The sequence below is a fragment of the Cottoperca gobio genome, chromosome 11 (genome assembly GCF_900634415.1).
Source record: "Cottoperca gobio chromosome 11, fCotGob3.1, whole genome shotgun sequence".
Lineage (NCBI taxonomy): Eukaryota > Metazoa > Chordata > Actinopteri > Perciformes > Bovichtidae > Cottoperca > Cottoperca gobio.
The window spans coordinates 2,563,594-2,576,820 of NC_041365.1; the positions used below are offsets into that span (position 1 = coordinate 2,563,594).

General features: G+C 40.5%; 1 protein-coding gene across 1 annotated transcript in view; it reads left to right on the plus strand.

Moving 5' to 3' along the window:
• csmd2 (CUB and Sushi multiple domains 2) overlaps window positions 1–13,227 on the plus strand; it is a 217,229-nt gene that overhangs the window by 52,435 nt on the left and 151,567 nt on the right. Inside the window, exons 4-5 of the mRNA XM_029443772.1 lie at window positions 8,957–9,151; window positions 12,883–13,090. Of these exons, the coding sequence (XP_029299632.1) occupies window positions 8,957–9,151; window positions 12,883–13,090 (403 nt within the window). The remainder of the gene's footprint in view (window positions 1–8,956; window positions 9,152–12,882; window positions 13,091–13,227) is intronic.

Consider the following 13,227-nt stretch of genomic DNA (forward strand, 5'->3'; position numbering starts at 1 on the left):
AAGTTGTCTGCATTTACACAGAGGCTATAATCAAAATTTCTTTGGTCATAAAGTCCTGACCAGTAAAATAAATGTTGGCAGAGCACTGACCTGTATTTCCCTTAGGTTTAGAATTTATTTGTGGTTATTGGGGCCCATCAGTGGTGGAGCAGGAGCCATTTTTCACCATAATAGCACATAATTCAGAAGTAAAGTAATGACTGTATTCTGGAAGACTTTTCAGTCAATCTGCACTTTCAGCTACATGTTTGGCTTCACAAACGTGTCTGTGTGTATGTTGTTTTAACTGTTAACATTGTCTTTTGCTTAATTTTGATAAGCATGTCTGAAAAATCTTCCATTTTGTGTCTCTGCTATGTGTACTCTACAGTATACACAATATGATGGAAACAGAAAATTATCCAATGTCAATATCCACCTCAGAAAAGTAGACCTATATCAGTACATCACAGATGGATAAGTATTCATTTGCCTTTCACCATAGAAGGCGACGAGAGGAGAGAGAGAGAGAGAGAGAGAGAGAGAGAGAGAGAGAGAGAGAGAGAGAGAGAGAGAGAGAGAGAGAGAGAGAGAGAGAGAGAGAGAGAGAGAGAGAGAGAGAGAGAGAGAGAGAGAGAGAGAGAGAGAGAGAGAGAGAGAGAGAGAGAGAGAGAGAGAAAAAGAGAAAAAGCCAAGGTTAAATAAAGGTATTGATTAATCTTTCCAATGCACCGCTGCTCTATTATCTGCACAAGTCAGATAACTGAACTGATGGAAAACTAAAGTGAATTGAAGGAGACATGGTTATTGGCATGTCAGTCTGAATTGGCATTTGACTTGTTGACCTGACAAGGTCTATATAATTGTTGGGAGGATACATATTCTTCATATGTGACGTATGAAATGACAGTGTAAACATGCCAACACAGGTTTGCAGACAACTAGAATGATAAGTAATATATGGTCAAGAGTACTGCACATGTTGGAGGATTTTCAGGTTTACTGCATTCTAAGAAAAAAGGCGCACTTGTTTTCTCATATTCCCCACAAACCTGCATGTTTACGTATCAACACTTCCCCTTCCACAAAGTCCTCTCTGGTGGGCCTTTACTGTTTCCAAGGCAACCTGCAGAGCCGTGAAGAGCAGATTGGCTGAGGGGAGGGAAAAGCAAAACAAAATGCTGGAAAACAAGATAGCAGGATAGAAGGCTTCTAGAGTTTGTTCTCACAGCAAGACCTAAGGATGGCAATATTGGTCTGACATGCTGACAACTTCTGGTCGGATGCCATGCATTTTGGTATGGATATTCATTTTTCCAGAGTATAAATGCCAATGTCTCAGCATCACTCTTGGGCAGAAATTACCAAATAATAAACAAAAATGTTAATTTTCAAATAAATTCTAATGCGTTAGACATTCTTGAATTGAACTGGGTTTGCACTGATCCAACATTTTCTCTCTCCAATACTAATTCCCAAGATCATACCGAGCACTGATTGATACCGAATCTCTTTTTCCCCCCATATCTAAGATATTTAAACTTCACTACTTGTGTAATGTAACTGGTATATACAGTAACTACATGTCACTTGAAAAGTCTATTCTCCGACATTCCTTTAGCACATTTAATTTACTGTTCTATTCTACACTGTTTTTCTGAAATAGTTTAAGTCTTTGGTATAGTGTTTAATAGACTCTTACCTATTTGTTATTGTCTTGGAAATGACTGTTTGCAATGTACAGCATGAGGCAGAATCTACTGCATCGGTACACAGTCGACACTGTGTAGTATCTTAAACCAGCAGCTGACCCAGTAATACATTGACCACTATCAAGAAAACCAGTGCAGTTTGCGTTCACACGTAATCTTCTTGATTTTTGAAAAGTGTCTGTGTACTTCATCTTGCAGGTGTGACCACATGATCCTTGAGATTTTTGTTTGAGAGAGTAATGTCAGTGGAAAGATGAGCCGGAAGAAGCCAGGGGGATTTAGATGCTTCAATCCAGACCGAGTCAAGGCTGTACACAGATGTGTTGATCCCTCTCCCCAGCTCCCACAGCCCTGTCTCTCATCTGTCTTCTGGCTTTCCTTCTCATGCTTCCCGATCCCTCTTAGTTTAGTCTCATATATAGTGAATGGCTACTGAATGGCACATTATTTCGTTTTGCAGACATTGTCGGTAGCCATCAATTCTGTATGAGCTCTTGTTCACACCTCAGCGGTTCCCACACAGCAACTGACCCTTTTACTGCACCTGCTGCGGCATGTGTGTGGGAAATGAGGATATCTAGAGTTCATTCCAGTCTGTATTGGTATGCCTTTTTTTGTGTATGTGTGATTGTCTGTGTACAGACGTTCAAACCCTCATTCAAGCTCCAGAATTTCTCTTGTTCTCAAGCTTTAGGCGCAGTTTAGCTCACAATCAGACAGGGATTTTCAATGCTGGATCTCTAGCCCCAACCCATTCAGGCAGCGACACGAAGTGCAACACGAACTATTACCTGCACACGCAACAGGTACACATACACACATTTTACATGCATATAAACACATTTCAATTATTACACCTAGCAACTTTGGTAAGGGTTTCCACTGCCTATTTAAATCTAAGGTGGCTAGTGTGTTTCTACTACCTTGAAATCTTAGTTTAGAAAATAAACATTACAGGAAAGTATTTCACTTAAAACTTGTGATAAAAATATAACAAGGCAAATTTAGAACATGGCATTCTAGAGATGATATAATTCCAAGTATTGGAGCTCTGGCTTTTATAGTTTCAAAAGCATGCATTTTTATCTCTATCCAAGACTACATACACATGCATATTTCTTCTCTTTCAACGACAATACAAATAACAGAAGCAATGTTATAGACTTGTAATTAATATTTCGGTTTTGTCCAGAGAGGATACTTCATGTAAACATTGGTGTGACCCACAATGGAGAACGTCTACCTTACACGGAGCCCTGAGTCCGCAGTCAGTGTTTTATTTAGCTTACCTTTTTACCAGTAAACATTTTTGATTGACATTGGGAATTTCTATTCTTACAACACCGACCTTACAAGACGTGGTAGTTTTAAGGTTATACTGTAGGTACTGTATATAAAGAAAATCCCTATTGCAATATTTAAGTTTCAATCAGCTTTCCCTTAAGAACGATAACAGAAGGCACTGACAATAGCGCCTTGAGTTGGTAAACATGGATGTGAACCATGCAGGTTTGAACATTTTAAGAAAAAACCTCAAGGATACATACAATACATTTTGGTTAGTAACACTGTATGTAAACACATCTTTTGTTAACAAGACATCTCCATAGGGAGCCTTTTAGTGTTACATCTATTTAGTGAAGTTAACAGATTGCTTACACACACTCAACCATAGGATGCTATCTATTTCTTGGATCTAAAGGAGAGTTGATTTCTGCATTCCTCAGCGGCTCTAACCAGAAGTGATGGGAGTTGCCAGCTTTTGTTCAGCCCATGTGAAGGGAACAGGAGGCATTGATTGAATTGCTGCTTGACAAAGCAGAAACTGCTTATTGAGCTAATGCACCTGTGTGTTGGGATCGATCTCGCAATGTCACTTCCAAATGCATAGCTTGAGAGACGTGAGAAGGGGAAGAGGCACAGGAAAAAGAATGGAAAGAGGGAGAAAATCAGGATAAGAAAAGTTGGAAAAGCGTGACGTTGGATGTACTGAGATGAATACAAAGGTGGGTACACAAAGACCTACGGAGAGTTAAAGGCAAACATACAATCTATAGTCATCTGGATTGGATTTCTTAAACAAGTTAAACTCCAGAAAGTCGTGCCACTGTATGGTCATCTCGTCTTCCGTGTCCTGCTTTCTCATGCTGGAAAGTAATTTAGAGCCAGTTTCTGCAAAATGCAGCTCCTTCCTATTGATGACGGTGCTGTTTCTTCCAACACCCTTGTTGTTGCCGCTCTCAACATCTGTCTAAAGTATCTGGATCTTTTTCTGCAGCTCCCCCTCTCTTTCTTACTTCAGACTCACTCTTAATCACTGGCCCTTCCTTAATTTTTTGGCTTATTTAAACAAAGATGGAACCTTAAAGAAAAAATAAATATAGGAGTAAAAAGATATCTGGTAATATTAGGGAATGTAGTCATGTTAGACAAAATAAAACAGAGCAAGCTTCCTGCCTGCTTTTGCATTTTATACTGTACCTCAACAGTGCATTTCATATCTATGTGTAAATACTTTACATGTTGTGTTACACAATCATGCATCTTCATCAGCTTTTTTGATGCATGCCAGACAAAGTGATGTTGAATCAATTGAGCTGAGACTGGTTTGTCTCTCCAGCTGTTATCTCAACATGTTTTTCTCTGTATCTCACACACACTTTCTCTGTTAACTCTCCTCTTGTTTGCCCTTTCCTTAACCTTAGCATATTGCTTCTGATTTACTTCAGGGACAAGAGTATTATAACTTTGATAACTTAAGAGACATAATAAATAATAATACATCTGCTCTAGAACACTTAGCAGAAATCAATTTCTTCAATCCTTTCGACTATTTCATTGTCTTACTATTGCAGCAACTATATTAATCTATCTATTAAAAATGTTAAGACTTCTTTATACAAAACCTCTTGTTACAAAGTGTCAAGAAATTCCTTTGCTTTATTTTGCAGCACAGATGTTTTTTAGAAACATTTAGTGACGAATGGGTTTTACAGAATGCAAGGATATATTACTATTCACTTTTCCCGAGAAGGAGAGGATGACAAATTGCGGAACAGACTTGAAGACAACCAGGAAGAGAGCATCAGTCTTATCAGGGTCAAAGGTCATCCCACACAAGATAGGCTTCATATCTTCTCCTTCTCCACTGTCCTTTGTCCTAGTCACCATGAAAGAGAGGTTTTAAAGAGAGATGGGAAGGACTAAAGGAACGTTAGCAGATGATGAAAGGGACGGATGGTATGATGGATGGCCTGGCTCCTTGCTCTCAGCGTGTATGTGTGTGCACACATGGTTTGTTCGCACTTGACCATGTTCATATGCTTCTACTGTTAGCCAGTGTGTGCAGTAGAGAGGGATGCATTGATGGACGAGGAGCATCCTTTGCCGTTTCAGCAGTGGAAGTGCTTAAAGCATCCCGACCCCCAGGGATGGGCCATGTCACAGTCTCCCATCCTCGTGACTTATGAACCTGCCATGACAAACATCCAAGGGCTGCTGATGCGGGTTTGGGCGTGGGGGGGTTGGGATATAATTGTCCACATGAATAACAGAAGCCAGAACTCCTGGAAGAAACCGAAGTCTCTGTTCTAAAACAGAAAGTTTTCCAATGAAAGCTGTTAAGCTTGTAGAATCATTTGTGAAATAATTCTGATGTATGAAAGTGTGTGCAGGGGAGGAAATTTAATGGAGAGTAATGTGAAGTCGTCTTGCAAATATTTAAAATTGTTTTCTCATTATTTCTCTCAAGCTCCTTGGTGTGTTTGAGTGTGTGTTTTTGTCTTTCTTCCTCCCTATCACACTTATCATACTTTCTCTCTGTTTAGGATATAGCCTGCAGAAAAATATTGTGATAAATAAGTTTAAAGCACACCGTGCAAAAAAAGAAAAAAAAGCTGGCTGTTTTTTTATACACCTCTGCCTTGGTTCTCCTGCTTTATTATACGTAAAGAGAGACATTACCTTTTGCATGAATTGTGTTTTTGTTTAAAGAGGGAAAATATTTGCGTCGCAACAAAGCAGCGGAAAAAAACAACCTGGTTTTCAAGTGTGTTTTGCACTATGTGTGTCACGGTCTTTATGCACTATGTGAAATGCTGTCAATGTTTTTGAGTCTTTATGGTAATTGGTGACGGAAACATTAACATTGTTGGAATCAAGAGATTATAGATTCTCATGCCGATTTTATATATTAAAAAAAAAGGATTTGCCACTTCAGTGCACCAGGCATAGCCCTGTTCTGGGGATTGCACCAATGGTACTTAATTTACAGCCCAAACTAATAACCTGAAATTGAGAGTGTTATGAGAAAATCACATACATGCGCACACACACATCTACACTCTGACAGTGCTGTACCCTCAATCAGTTATACTGCAATGAAATCAGTCATCCTGATCATCTCATCCCCTCTCTTTCTCTCCGTCAGTCTCTCTTACACACACACACACACACACACACACATGCGTTTCTCCGGTCATTCTCCCAGCCTTGCATAGAGCTCCTTTTTCTCACATCTGTTTTCTTCTTTAGGTTTTTTTTCCTTCCCAAGAAATAATTAATTCTCAGAGTTGAGGTTTTGACTCCTCATAGCAGGGAAAAGCACAGGTTGTAACTAATAACATTAATGATGGCTTCGTTCCATTTAGGCGTGCCAGTTATCCTTGCTGGCTTACCAGCATGTACAATATAAGGACCCCGGCACTGGCACAAGTCAAACATGTCTGCTGTGAGAAAGTTATTCCTGTAATTTACTCCAACATCTTATCCAAGCTGTATCCCCTCCCCTTCAATGTTGCTCAGACTCAAACTTTTGTGACACAGGAGCTATGGTGATCCAGCCTGGTTGTACATGGTCACAACCACAGGGGTAAAGCAGTTAACTGCATGCCACCAGGGCCCCCTGTGGCCGTGCTGCAGCACTGAAGCCTGAGTCCCAGCGGCAAATATGCTAATCAGACACAGTCTTTGTGTACAGCATATGCTAATCTGGTAGTGATGGAGGGGAAGCTGTAATAAAGTGGCCTTGGCCGGTCAAAAATAAAGGCTATGCCATAGTGGAGCCTGAAAGAGACAAGTCAGTCTGTCATCAGAGTATAGGATTAGGCCCAGGGGAGAGTACCCTAGTACTAACCAGGTACTTAAAAAAATAAATCAGCACCGAGTCATTTAGGGCAGAATCCTTGATGTCGGAGCAGGCGTACCTTCAACAGATGATGGAAAGCACAGTGAAATCACTGACTGGGATGTAGTTAGAAGTGCAGCCACAGCCCTTTGCCCTAAGTGACTCACTGCAGATTCCACTCTTTATTTAAGCCTCTTTACAACAATATGGAAATGTTGTTTGTGACATCAAGGGGTTGGCTGATATGTTTTGCTGTTGGCAAATAATGCTGATACTGAATTTCTCATACTTTGTGCTTGTATTTTTAGGTTGGAAATCCATGCAAAACAAGCTAGCATTGGATTAGCTTAGCCAATTAGGAAATGTATGACACATTTTAATTAAAAATGTATTCAAAGGAATACATTAATAAATGCAGACTGCATATTCCATCACACATAGATACAGAGAAAGTCCATTACCCCAAAGAAATCCCTCTACACACGCACACAAATACACATTTTTAATATTTGTATTTACATTCTAATTTCTAAATAACTGTCTATAAATACTGGATGATACAAACCTTTTTCTGACCTTTTTTTATATTTATATCAATTTGTATTCTGTCAGTCAATAATGCCTTTTCCAAATATGGGGAGTGACATTGTATTTTGGTGAGACAGCCTTTGTTTTGGACATCTGTCAACTGTAAACTGTAGCTTGGATTCATATCCAAGCTGTGTGATGGCGTCACTAAAGGCTTATGTTGTAGCTTCACAGCTAAGGTAACCTTTTTGACGAGTAGATGCACACACACGCATCCGAAATCAAGCACTTACAGATTATGTTTGTTGTCTGATGGTGGACTGGACATAAACAGTTTGCAGTCTATTTATTTAGCAGCCAGTTGATTCCAGAGTTTAAGCCCTGTGGAACACACTGTTGGATAAAATGATTGATCCGTCCTTGTTAGACCTTGATGTAAGGAAGTTTTAGCTTACTGGGCACCAAAGGGGAAAAAATGACAACAATGTTTTTTTAGAACTTCAAATGAACGCTTTAATAAAGCATGTTGTGTGTGATACATATGAAAATAGAAAAAAGACTATCGCAAATACGACTCACCTTAATACGTCATTTATTCTTTCACTGAGTCTTACTTATCCATGTTTAACCTTATGTATCTTAAAAAAAAAGAAACGCATATTCCAAGCTGAATATGGGGCTGGATCTCTTGGTAATACAATATGAAGCTGGAGCAATCAGATGAAAAAGCAAGTGAGCATTGAATGTGATGTTGAGGTGCCAGTAAACTGTGTTGCAGTATAGGAGCCATTCTGTCCTCTGCAGCCTAGTCCCCCTGTGGAGAGACTGAGTTTCATCCAAAGTCCAGCACATGCTCTGGCCAGCTCCCTCACTGTGCGGGAGTGTGTGACTTGGGCTCTAAACTGGATGACAGAGTACACGTGTGTGTATGGTTTTGGCAGTTTTTCTCATACAAAAATAATTGTATGAGATGCAGCGAGAAGAAAACCATCCACCAACTACACATCTATATATTATTTTTAGCTCATGTACAATAGGCGTAGCTATTCTATCTACGGTATGTCATCAAGGGGAAGAGAAGCTACAATCACATCCTTTGCTGCAAGGATCAGGAGCAAGAGATTGGCTGAGCTTCCTTTGAACTTGATTAGCATAACAACACACAATTAGACAAGGTTTTTGTCAATACTGGGCTCCCTTATTTGCATGCGAGTACATGATTGGACAAGCCGTGATGGTCAATATGGCATCTGAAGCACTTTTAGGGAGAAACACATGAAAATGTAAATCCATTTCAGTGGATATACAGTGTCATAGTGTCATGTTGCACACCTTAAATACCATGCTACGTTTTCTGACTTTGCAGGTTTGCATAACCCATCTGGTGTGTGGCACTGTATCAGCACTTCTTCTACTACACTGATCTGTGCATAGCAAGCAAAAATATTTTATTTGTGTTTTTTTTTAAAGTAAGTCATTGCTGTGTGTGTGTCATTGATTGTCATCAGACTCTTCCTGTTCTTTTCCCGGATTTTCTGGCTCTTGTCAGTACTAACATGACGCAGTGCCACAGACTGCCTCATTAACTGTCCATTCTCTCCCCTCTCTCCAGCTCTGCCCAGCTACACTTGTGGTAATCCAGGACTGCTCCTCAATGGCCACCAGCAGGGGTCCACGTTCAACATTGGGGACAAAATCCGCTACAGCTGCAGCCCGGGCTATGTGCTGGAGGGTCACACAACCCTGTCCTGCCTTGCCACTTCAGCGGGTACTGCTGCCTGGGATTTTCCTCTTCCCTACTGCAGAGGTATGTGGGAGGGACAGTGAAAATACTTTTTGTCTACAAAGCAAACCGTTATAATCTCATCTAATTTAAGTAGCTTTGTAGGAAAATGTATTCCTCTGAGGGATAAAAGCCAGCTCAGAGATATGCCAAATTGATCAAATTTAGTTTGACAAATGTTTTCTAAAAGGACTAATGTTGTTTAATAATAGATAAATAACAAAGATAAAACATTTGGCGAAATCATAGGGAGGTTATTTTAACATCAATTGTAAAGCTTAATAAAAAAATGTCTTGGTGATACCAACTAACAGCATGGCTGGACCAAGTGTCCTGATGAACATGCACAAAGATAATCATTTAGAAATGTGACTTGCACAACTCAAACATGAAACTTGATATTGTATCCATTAACCCTCTCAAAAACATGAAAATCCTAGTATTGTAAATGACAACATTGACCTTGTCTTTCAATTGAAGACTAATCAACCTTTATTGTCTTTTACTCACCAAGCGATAAAGCCCATCCTCCAGCCCACACACGCTCACATGTATTTAAACCTTATATATACAGTCTATGATTTAAACATGCCTCCACATGACCTGACAAGGTTTTCTGTGGTTATACTGATATCTTATTTACCATGACAGGACCTCATGTGTTTGCTCCCAGTCAAGTGCTTGTGCCAGTTGTCCTTCCCTCACAGTTAGCAAGCACCCCTGCGGCAGCGACACCTGCCAGTGTGTGTTGTCTGACCCAATATGACACAGCTCTTGAAAATGGTTCACTGTAGGCAGATGTCATGCTATTTTACATCATTTTGCAGGATTTTGCTTTACACAAAAGTGAATTCTCGCATAAATGAAATGCGTGCAAATGCCATATAGAACATGACAGTTTGCATGTCCATATATGTCCATTTGCTGTGTCCATGTGGCCAATGGTTTGTGTCAGTGTGCCTGCTGAGCAGAGCGCTGAGACACTGCCATCTGCAACCAGGCCGGGAGTCAGGAAGCCCACATAGGAGCACACATGGCTGGGCAACACGTGCCAGCACAGTCCCCACCCACCCAATCACATGTTCAAGCCTGTACTCCACATCAAAATGCAAAGTTATGATGTGTGCATTTCATAATCCGTTTTTCACAATTTAAATTAATTTAAATTAATTTCATTTAAGAAACTGTGAATAATTTAGTCATCTGCCTTCCCTCTGTTTTTCCTCCAAAATTCACTAACAGTTTGTTGTTCCGATTTAAACTAAGCTTTTTCATGCTCCTCCTCTCTATGCCCAACCAGATTGCATCCTGAAAAACAGATTAGGCATTAAAGGATGTGATCATGCCACTTTTTCAGCAAACTGGCAATTTCCCCTGTGATTAATTGAGGTCACACAGTGCCGCATAAAAGTCAACATGTACACCTGAGTGCTCCTTCATAAGGCATAAGTGTATTGTTAATGTCACTCCGATTTTAGAGCCTGCCCATATGTGTGTAAAAGCAGAACTGACACTACACTTCGGGAGCGGGGGAGAACATTTTGGCACGGTCAACATTCTGGACTAAGGAGAGTGCAAACGTGCCAGCACTGTCAGGCCATAGAGGATAACCATCCATTGATAATATGGCACAGATCATGTTTTACATATCCTGTCTTATGCTCCTCAATTTCTTCTTTTATCTATAATCTTAAAAACTACATCACTTGTCATGAGTGTACTTAGAAGTGATTTAACATCACTCTTTTATTCAGTTTCTAACACTCTCCTAACCCCTGAGCATATCTTTCCAGAAAAAGGCTTCTAAATGTCACCTCTTATAGCTACAACAACACACACACGCACGCACACACACACCTATTTATCTTTAGTTTGTGCATATGCTTTCTACCTATTACAAAAGCACTCTGGTTTTTAGTGGTGTGTCACATTTAAAATGATAGCTTAGCGTTCATGCTTTAGCTGTGTGCATGTTTGGTGTATAAACCATTACTTATAACATGTATGATGGCATGATTTTTTTTTATAGCTTATAGCATAGAATTGCCCACCCCTATATCTTGGTTACAATGGCACTTACACTTAATGGGAAACCATGACATCCTAAGTGACAGCTTGGCGATATGTACTGTTCAACCATGGGTAGCACCCTGACATCTACAATTGACTAAGGAAAAAATGTCATAAGTTTCTGCACACATCACAGATTGAAGTGTTCAACAGGTTTTTGTTTTCATACGGTCCATGGTATAGCCATTTCCTTTTCCATTGTCGTAAGCACTTGTATCGGTCAGTGGCAGCCACAATATGGAGAGAATGGCGGAGTGACTTAAGGTGAAGGAGAGTTTGCAGTCAGAGACTTCAAGTGTGAAGAAACCGTCTTGTGTGGAATATCAATGCACTTTCTCATTCTTTCTTCTCTCTTCCTTCTATTTCCTGTCACTCCCACTGCAACAATCACCTGTCACCCCTCTCGCCATCTCTCTCTTTCCTCATTGTCCACCCTCCCTCTGCACTTTTCTCTCGCCCATCCTTGCTTGTCACCTGTCATCCTCTTCTTCTCGCCCTTCTGTCGTGGTTTCCCTGCCTCTTCAAGTTCACACCTCACAAGTTTCCGCTCGTCCGTACACTCGCTTGCCCTCCCTTAGGGGGTTTGCCGTGGTGACAGGTAGGATGGATGATAGACAGGGCCCGGCGCCTCTGAGCTCCTCCTCACACAAACCCATACACCCCTAGACACGCATCATTTCAGGAACAGTGATGATGGGAAAGTGTCATCGAAAACTTATTTTGATGTGTCCACTCTGTTCACCAGTAAATACGGTAGTGACGTATACGCACACAATATATTAAATTCTGTATTTCCACAAATTCCACGCAGGAGTTTCAGTTCAGACATCACATTATACTGTATTGTTCAAAGCTGTGATTAACACATCAGAAGCTGGGCAGGGGATTTAACACATTAAATGCATGCTTTATTATTTAATGGTCTCCTTAAAGCAGGCATGTTGCTTTGATTTACACAAATCTGAATTAATCAGAATGTAATCACTTTCCCCCGTGTGTTGCGTTGGGTTGCATCACACACTCTACCCTGCTTTGTGCTGATGGTAAAAGCACTGTAGGGTATTTCAAAATCCTATGACTGGTGTCTCTGGCCTATGGCAAAAACTGCAGACAAAGGAACAATATGCTGTAACACATTGTCTAATTTCATGCTCCTGAAATTTTAAATCTGCACTTTGGCTGGTGGCAAAAAGATAATTTGCGGTCATGGAAAATAAATAAATAATACATTTTTAAAAATGCTAAAATTCACACCATTTTCCTGGCAAAACTTCACTGAATCCTTATCTCTGCGTCATAAGTATTATCAGTCATCTGCATATCTGCCATCTTGATATTTTCTCAAAGCGGTTTAGAAATCGGTATCTGTCAAATTAAGTTATTATTCTTCACATGTTATACATTTAGGTAATTTCTGCATTGGTCCATATAGCCAATGCATTTTTGTTTGGAAAATCTAGAAATTATAATATATAATTTTATTATTATGACATAGTCCACTATGTTACTAATATTCAATAAGCTTATAATAGCCAGTTAGAATTTAAATATGACCTTTAGCTGCCTTTTCACTACCTTGCCTCTCCTACTGTTTTGTCTGCATCAGAACTCTGTGATTATCTCTGTTTACATTTCCCTCTTTTACTAAGCCTTTCAGCACTGTCTCTCTCCTGTGCTCCCTGCAGCGGATGATGGGTGTGGCGGGACACTGCGGGGCCAGAGTGGGGTGATCACCACTCCCAATTATCCAACAGAGTACAACAACAACGCTGACTGCACCTGGACTGTGCTGGCCGAGCCAGGAGACACCATTGCCCTGGTTTTCTCTGACTTTCAGCTGGAGGACGACTATGACCTGCTCGAGGTCAGCGGCACTGAGGGCTCTTCACAGTGGTGAGTAGTCAGCCTGCAGCAATTTGTCTGGAAGGCGAGCTGAGTAGGGACAGGAAGGAAAGGGGAATCCACTTGTGCACCACCTGCACACAGGCACTTGCATAAGAAGGAATGAGCTGGCTGAAGAATGGTTGGAA